We start from the raw sequence: 8744 nt of genomic DNA on the forward strand, positions 1-8744 counted from the left end.
CACATCAACAACAGATTCATCGAATACAATAGAAGATTAGTCTTTGAATACAATTCATCATATTAGTCTTCGAATACAATTCATCATATTAGTCTCCGAATACAATTCATCATATTAGTCTCCGAATTGAAAAGACCGAACAAAGATAGAACATTATATTACAAGTCGACCGCGAGTAGTGAGTTTGTCTTCACATTATAAGTCGATATCGATCATCTAAACTACCATCACATAGAAGAGAGCTGCGGTCATCACGATGAGCATCATCACGATGAAACTCGTCTTCATCCGGTTCCTCCAACGCTCCCTCCCCTCTCCCGCTAGTTAGAATGAGCATCATCAACGCCACTAATGTCCAGCAACCAAGCAACTGAAGCCCAATATTCTAGGTATACTCTCATCAGTTAAGTTCGGCCATGATGACCACTAGGAGTAGCACTGCCATACACAGAAAAATAACATCACAGTAGTGTTTCCATCAATAGAGAAGCCGATCTGTTTTGCCTATTACTACGATTTTATGAGAATGGGCACATGTTGAAATTCTGCAGAGCTTAAACGAATGAATAGCATTAGCAGCCATCATTTGTAGCTTTGAACTAACAATCACGGATCAGAAAAAAAAGGGGATGCATCCCAATCTGCTTAATGAGTTGACCGCAATATGATTTCGCCCTAAAAAGGGATGCACTGGTGAGAGAATAACAGCATTAACAAAAATATGCCCCAGATTCCATTATGCCATGGAAGTTGCAACTCAACCATTGTCCTTACAGTTTTAACAAGAGAAAACTACCAGAGAGTGACAACTATGTGAGTTCGCACTATCAAAATAGAAATTCAGATTCAGTATGATATGATCACACCATGTTCTGGTTTTCAGACTACCACTGAAGAAGATCAAATAACCAATTAAACAATGAACAAATTCACAACCTTCATGTTCAGGCTTGCGATTGAACTAGAAAGAAAAATCAAAAGTTTGTGTAGGCTAACATAGTAAATAGATGAGGAAACTACTGTAGAAACCAACCACGAGCTGGAGAGTAGTTCATAATGGATGAGTTTTGATGAAGAACATCTGTGCAATCAAATGAAATATTTGACCGACTTATTTCTACAGTATCTTTGGAAATGTACAGGAACTAAGGGCATGTGGTTTGTTCACCATACGGTTCATAGACGATATTAGGACATAATACACTGCAGAAGACATGTACCTCACTGTAGCTTGCATAGCACCATTGCAATAGAGAGGTCATCATAACTTCCTGGTCTTGCAGCAGTTTTTCTAGCTCTTGCTTCCGACTCTCCTGTGCTTCAGGACTATACTCAAAGTCATGGATCTGAAATCAAGTGCGAAATAGATGTTAGTGGATGACAAAATAGTTACTAGAATGGTAGGTACCAACTGACAAGATAAATTTTTGCCTAGCTATTAGGAGCTATACCAAAGGCTACATGGAGTACTACCACCGTGTCAAATTAAGGTTAAATGCAAGCAATGGTTTAAAAGAAAGGATCAGGGCAACAAAGTTACCTGGAAACCTTTCTCACGAGCATGGACCTTAAAGTTGTCAACAACCTTGGCAAATAATGTTACAGTGTAGAGAGCATACTCATTGTCCTCGTAAAGCTTTTTTGATGATCTCGGAACCTATATAAACAATAATTAGCTCAAAGAAAAAAATCAACTGGATATAATCACAAATTAGGACAACTTGAAAGTCCTCATAAGGGCAAAGTAAATAGCACCCGGGTTAACGAGTTCCAAGTCATATATCTGGAGTCTGAAAGATTTCTGTGATTGCAAGTTATCATGATAGCATTAACACCAGAAATGGTGAACCAAATAAACACTCTTGGTTTTAATTGACTAACCACAAATAAAATAGACATTTGCTGAAATGAAGCACGGCATGAAAATAGTTTAAACGATGGTTTATGAGAGACATTATCACTATACAAAGGATTCTGAACTTACCACAAACGTATCAAGTGACTCGTAGCTTGATAACCAATCTTTTTGGGAATACTTTGGCACAATAGAAAGGAGTGTCACTAGATGTTCCGAAGTGACCATATCCTCTGGCTTTATGAGGTTGGAAAGGTCACGAACTGCTAAACTGCCATACAAGAAGAACAAATCAATCAGAGTAGGACTCAAGGCGAGCAACAACGTAGCATAATACTAGTACCAAGCATGTCCCTCCCTATAGAGCTAGTCAGGAAGTATGGTGAGACGATTTACCTCCCAGTTTGCTTCCTGTTGATTGCGCCAAGCTGGCTCTTAACATTACCGTATTCAGCAACTCTAACCTGGAAAGGGCATATTCAGTCCTTCTGTAAATGTAACATCCAACCAAAACACTTATTTGCATCTGTGAGCACAAAATGAAATGAAGGTATGCATAAAACCAAGACTGCACTTGGCAGGCAAGATCAACATGGTATTTCAGTTATAATTACAACAATTAATTCCTTTTCCTGACAAAATGTGGCACCAGTTCCCTAGTTTTTTGCATCATGAACATTATGTGGCAATTCAGTGCCAGAAAAAGGGACATAAGACTAAATAAATACTGATGTAACTAGCTGCACAAATAGGTAGCTAGCCGGAACCAAACAGACCCAAGACAAAATAGGAAGTGAGCTACATCCAAATCTACCAATTTAGCGCTGAGGACGGAATGTAACTGTTAAGCAACACTGTCCAAAATACAGTACCCAGCTAGCGTAGCTAATGCAGTGTTAAGTTGCTGCCAATGTTCCAAAATCTTACTGTCATCCATGCGTAATTTGGTCAGTGTGGAAAGGAACTGGACCAAAGAAGAGAGAGAGAGAGAAGCAGAGTTAGTTACCTTCATGTCGTCCTCGATCTTGGCGACCTGGGACTGGATGCTGGCGACGGTCTCCTTGAGCGGGGCATTGACGGGGTACTTGCCCTCGTCCCACACGAACCTGCATCCATCCATCCTCTACAGCGTAAGCAAGCGGTGGTAGGCAGATGAGGAATGTAAGCAGCAGCACTGGGCACAGGCCGAGACGGACCTGGTGAGGTAGCTGTCGACGGGGACGCCGTCGACGGTGAGGGTGCCGGGCTCGACCCCTCCGGCGCGCTCCAGGTCCTCGATCTGCCGGCGGATCTTGTGGGAGACGCCCTCGATGAAGATGTTGGACTGCAGCCAGAGGCCGGATCAGGCCGGGGCCAAGAAGAGGGGTGGGGGCAAGATCGGGATGGAAAGCAGGTACCTTGACGAGGTCGTCGCTGAGGGCGAGCAGGGAGTCGAGCGTGCCGGGACGGAGATCCGGGACGGTGAACTGCGCGCGGAGGCCAGGGGAGTCGAGTCAGTCAGGGGCAGGACGATTGAAGGGCGGCGGCGGAGGAGGAGGAGGAGGGGATGGGTTCGTACTTAAGAATCCGTTTTTTTTTCTAACAAGTGCACGCCCGCTCCACGAGCGTGACCCGGCATTTTTGTTCTAAGGAATAAAAAAACAACATTAGTGGCGCACTTTCTGACAGGTGCGCCATTACTAGTTACAACTAGTAATGGCGCACTTTCTATGGATGCGCCATTAGTATGTTTGGACAGGCGCACTAGTTCAAAAAAAAAATTGATACTAATGGAGCACCATGGGCCAGGTGCGCCATTAGTAGTTTCAACACTAATGGCGCATCAGAAGGTGGTACGCCATTAGTATATACTAATGGCGCCATTAGTATATACTAATGGCGCACCACTTGTCTGGTGCGCCATTAGTGCCAATCCCATCTATAGCCCTTTTTCTAGTAGTGTATTGTTCACCAGAGGCCACCAAACACACCTAGATTTTGGGAAGCACCTAAAGCCTTCCACGTATGCTTTTTCCCTCGAGAACTATCAGTAGCAACACTCTTGCTACATCTCTTGTCAATGATTTATCGGTAGGCCGATTTCACCACAAAAATCCCTGAGCTCTCCCATGCCCATGCCCTGTTAGAATAAATCTGAGCCATACCGTCGATTATCCAAGGACCAAGCAACCACACGAGCACGACACCGACACATGCCGCCGAGGAGCAGCTTGACGTAAAGACGGACAGGGCTGCTGCATGCATGGTGTACAAGGAGGCCTCACGTAGTAAGGCAGATGGCCTGAAGCTGCTCGTGTGATGGTACTAACTTGTGCAAATCCAAGGATACCGCGAGATTTGTTTGTGGAAAAAAAAGGTGCAGTTTTTTGTGCGTGCATGGAGGAGCTATTAGTGGACCAAGAAAAGAGAAGGGAATTGTGTGGAGGGATCACTCGGTCTGGTTTTGCATGAAAATTTCTCTTGTGGGTCATGTTTGCTAAGAGTGCTTGGTGCGTGTACGTTAAGGACGGCAACACGCGCATAAGGCTTGGAGGAGCTTGAAGTGCGGCGTGGCAGGATCATGCATACACAGGGCGTCAAGACATGCACATATGTGCAAGTGGTCATGGTGCAGGGTGGAGCATGGTTGCAGTCAGATATGTTCGGCTTGGTCAGACTTATCGGTTTGACGGATCGACGCAAGTTAGTTGTCACAGAAGAAGGTGTTGGATCGGCGACGATGACATAGGAGTGTGATGCTGATGGTGACCAACTTCTGGGCGTGGAAACACGTGGCGCAGGCCCGAGGCTTGTGTGGCTTCGACAAGACTATGGCGCGGGGTTGATTCAAGATGGTGCACATGAGAGTTTGGAGTCGACGGGGCGCAAGGGTGGACTGATCATCTACCATGGAGTCATGTTGAAGGTGGAGCTGGATTGAGGGGCTACGGTGTAAGGATCCAGAGAATCGAAGCCTATTCAGCGGGAAAAGCAAGGGACACGTAATTTGGACTGGAGCCCAATGGTCTGATGAAAGCGTGAAACTTGTCATCGGTCGGTGATGATCGGTGGTACTCTGCAGTGGGGGTTGAGTGATGTGGGTTCGCGACCCTTGAGACTCGACCGGGACAGCGGAGGCTCGACGCGGTAATAGCGCCGAGGCGTGCAGTATGCACGGGACATGGAGACGGGCCAGGGCTCTGGTGGTCATACATATGGTGAGACAGCTGTGAATTTGACTCGAGGTGACTACAAGCAATGGTGAAATTCCTTCAAGTTTCAGACAGGCGGTCAAGAAAGGAGCGGTGATGTTGAGTTCAGGTAACTCTTATATGTGACAACCAGTATGTGAGTTGTTCACTTTCACGCAGGTCAGTGATCGGTGTGTGATGGCGTTGGACTTATACTCTAGAAGTTGGGAGCACAAACTAGAGTAATAAGGAACTTAATTTTGCTCGAGTGTTGACCGTGGTCAAGAAAAGAAGGGACTACAAGTTGCAGGTGGAGTCACATGGAGTTTTTGGAGTAGCAGCGGTGCTCATGGGATAAGCTCAAGTCCAATGTACACGAAAGTTTGACGCATGAACGAACTCAAGGTGGTGGAGAATATTCGCCAAGGTGGAGTTTGTTAGAGTTGTGTCGAATATAGTGTACAAGGTAGGTTACAGTTGGACTCTGAGTTGTATTGTGTTTACATAGGATATGGAGTCGTGTCCTAGTAGGACACTTGTATCCTAGGCCTCATATATAGCGGGGTAGACACACGATGTAACCTATGCCAACATAATAGCACCGGAACGCAGGGGAAGCCGGCGGCATGTGCCTGTATCCAGAGCGACCGGGTGCGGTATTGTGACGGTGTCATGGGGAGGAGCGTTCATAGTCAGGCCCCGGGGATGTAGCCATATCGATGAACTTCGTTAACAAATCTCGGTATCGTGCTCGTGTGATTGCTTGATCCTCGGATGATCAACGGTGGCCTCGGATTTATTCTAACAAGCCCAACATCCTTCCCAGTCAATCTTGGGTGTGGCATAGCCAATATAGCATTTGCGTCGGGTGGGTAAAAAAAATTGTTGAACGAGCTGACTATCCCATGCACCCGATGCTTGATCAATCAGGTCACACCAACTGAATTGGAGTCTATCAACCTCTCGAGAGGTCACATAGTCTTTGCCCCCCTCCCCCCTCCAGTTTTCGTGCCACATTTGTATCGTCCTCCCATTTCCGACGCGTCTAATTAAACCCATAGCCCCACCACGTAGGCAAGGCTTCAGTTGGGCACCCCGGCATAAGGAAATCTCCGTCAAGATAGTATCTTTCTTTAAAAACCCTAACACATAGTGTATGAGGATTCTCGTGTAATCTCGAATCTTGCTTGGCAGGCATGGCGTTATTAAAGATTTGCATGTCCCTGAAGACTGACCCTCCTTTTGACTTAGAGATAGCCATTTTCTCCCAATTTTGCCAATGCATTCCTCTCTTGTACAATGACTCAACCCACCAGTACTATGATTTGGTCGTTGTAATTTTCTTACACAAATCTTTTGTGAGTTTGAAACAACTCATAGAATAGGACAGAAGTGCTTGAACGTTTGGACCACAGACTTGAGAACTTTAGCTGCACATAATGACATCAATTTTCACACCACCCTTGCACCTTCGCCCACCATCGCTCACTAAGGCCTTGTACAATGCAAGGTGTTTAAGGGAGGTGCTTAGAGAAATAAACCAGGTTTTTCTTAAGCACCGGTGCTTATTTGTACAGGATAGACGCTTAACTAAGCGTCTCTTCTGTAGAAATAGGCACAGGTACTTCAAAAAAACTCGGTTTATTTTTCTAAGCACCTTCCTAAGCATCTCGAAGCACCGGTGCTTATTTGTACAGAATAGACGCTTAACTAAGCGTCTCTTCTGTAGAAATAGGCACAGGTGCTTAAAAAAAACTCGGTTTATTTTTTAAGCACCCTCCTAAGCATCTCTCATTGTACAAGGCCTAATATGTTCAAATTGTTGTTCAGTGATATCTCTCTTATAAATTATATATTTCATAAACTAATAGCTACCACCTTGATTTATTTTGCAAATATGTTCTGCTGTTTTGCAGGTTGAATCAAGAAAAATATAGGTTTACGAGAAAAAAAAAACACCAAATGGAATACGTTGCCCGTTGTAACGAACTGTGCAAGTCCAAAACTCAACCCACCCCTACAATGCGCCTAGACTCAAACAATGCAGCAATAATAACTTAACAATGACAAAAAAATTAATAATGAAGGCCAAATATTCCGAGTATGACTAATAGGCCGAAGCAAGAAAAACAAAAGTAGAAAGACAATAGCATACTGAAGACTCATTCGAAATCTGGAAGGGTGCAAGTATGAATGAGGCAGGGAGACTAAGTACATCAATTCAACCTGCAATGTTTCATTGGCTCAAATAATCACTAAACCGCTGAAAAACTGAAACCCCAAATAAAATGCTGCGGCATACTCTGTCACTTCATCGCAATTCCTATACATGAACACAGGTTATACAACAATACATGTTCGGACCACAATGCCGATAGACTATCATTCGTCCTTGCAAGATTGTATGGCACCCCAACATCAAATTTATTACACTGCATCTTGTTTATATCTAAGCGCACTTGAAATGTTGTATACTAGACCTACTAGTATCACTATATTTATTGATCAGGACACTGTGGCTGATTGACCCTCAAAACTTCTCTATAGTCTTGATTGTGTTCCTCCAGCAACAACAATTGTTTCAGCTGTAATGAAGGATGCATCGTCGGATGCCAGGAAAGCGGCGGCTGAAGCCATGTCTTCCACGCTACCCAATCTCTTAATTATGCTCCTCTCGATAAGTTCATTTCTCTGTAGAATTATCTGGTTAGGTACATATACATGCATGGAAGAAAACATACATTCAATTTACTTGGTGGTACAGCTACAGCTATTCAGACAACAATATTGTTTGGAAATAGCTTGAATTCGTAAGAACCTAGTTTATGACTGAGAAGAGCAGTGCCATGTGTAAGATGACAAAAGCACTGGGATAACAGTGAACATCAAAGAAATTAAGAATCTAGAAGAACCTGGCCATTTAAAATCTAAGCAGTCTTAGAATTTTATCCAGTCAGACATCATTGCAGAAAGAACTACCGAAATACCAAGATGGACAATATCAAATTGATATTGCTAGATTTGTCATAAAATATAAAATATATTTTTATATTGTATTTGTTTGAAACATCATTTTTTAAAAGATCAACTTGTTATCGTACTAGAAAGACCAACTGAATGCAAGGTATGAGTGAGTACTTAAAGTAAAATAAAAATAATGAATTTCTGGCAGATTGAAAGAAAAACAATGCATTAGCTAATTGAAATCGCCATATTAATAATCATATTGACTATGGCATATATAGTTACAATTGCCATCCATGAATATGTAACACATCTGATAACTAACTACCCATGATTGAGAAAGTACAAAGATCAATTTAATAACACTAATCTTTTGAAGTGGGAGATTGTGGTAAAAGTCTCACACTGGTCGAGGGTCCTTAAACTCTCAAGATAGCTTTTTGGTATGAGAAGACCCACTACAACCATACACTGTTTCTACTTTCTGCCCATTGGATTGGTTCTCCAACTTCCCGTGATGTGTCAATGACTCGATGGCAGACCATAATAAAGCCTGCTAATTATACGATGATAAGTGAGCAAGGAACGGGTCATTGCATCATAGCCGGTCCGAAGCCCAGGTAAAGGAGGGTCATGATCAAACCAATGTCAAAACTCAACCACCCTTACGGAGATGAAACCCAGAAGTACATTGTTGGGGCATAACCATCTTAGCAACGAGCCATATTGGAACCCAAGTGTGGTGTTCATGGGCA

General features: G+C 43.5%; 2 protein-coding genes across 2 annotated transcripts in view; both read right to left on the reverse strand.

The window, feature by feature from the left end:
• Nucleotides 1–227: 227 nt before the first annotated feature.
• LOC119309455 (V-type proton ATPase subunit C-like) lies at nt 228–3997 on the reverse strand. The gene is made up of 9 exons (XM_037585452.1): nt 3941–3997; nt 3253–3321; nt 3052–3179; nt 2862–2961; nt 2252–2319; nt 1985–2126; nt 1541–1657; nt 1221–1346; nt 228–438 (listed from the first exon to the last, which is right to left on the reverse strand). The coding sequence occupies exons 1-9, from the start codon at nt 3995–3997 to the stop codon at nt 427–429; spliced, it is 819 nt and encodes a 272-aa protein (XP_037441349.1). The 3' UTR covers nt 228–426.
• Nucleotides 3998–7241: 3244 nt separating this feature from the next.
• Nucleotides 7242–8744, reverse strand: part of LOC119308640 (tropinone reductase-like 3) — a 10433-nt gene continuing 8930 nt past the window's right edge. The window contains exon 6 of the mRNA XM_037584770.1: nt 7242–7716. Within this exon, the coding sequence (XP_037440667.1) occupies nt 7567–7716 (150 nt within the window). The 3' untranslated portion in view covers nt 7242–7566. The remainder of the gene's footprint in view (nt 7717–8744) is intronic.

This window comes from Triticum dicoccoides, chromosome 5B, assembly GCF_002162155.2.
Source record: "Triticum dicoccoides isolate Atlit2015 ecotype Zavitan chromosome 5B, WEW_v2.0, whole genome shotgun sequence".
NCBI lineage: Eukaryota > Viridiplantae > Streptophyta > Magnoliopsida > Poales > Poaceae > Triticum > Triticum dicoccoides.

What these genes read in the sequence shown, in the direction of transcription:
- LOC119309455 (XM_037585452.1), bottom strand. Translation starts at nt 3,997, where the DNA reads ATGGCTCAGATTTATTCTAACAGGGCATGGGCATGGGAGAGCTCAGGG. An exon ending in TCAGCGACGACCTCGTCAAG is followed by an intron (nt 3,180 to 3,252) that starts GTACCTGCTTTC and finishes CTCTGGCTGCAG; the next exon opens with TCCAACATCTTCATCGAGGG. An exon ending in GTCGACAGCTACCTCACCAG is followed by an intron (nt 2,962 to 3,051) that starts GTCCGTCTCGGC and finishes GGATGGATGCAG; the next exon opens with GTTCGTGTGGGACGAGGGCA.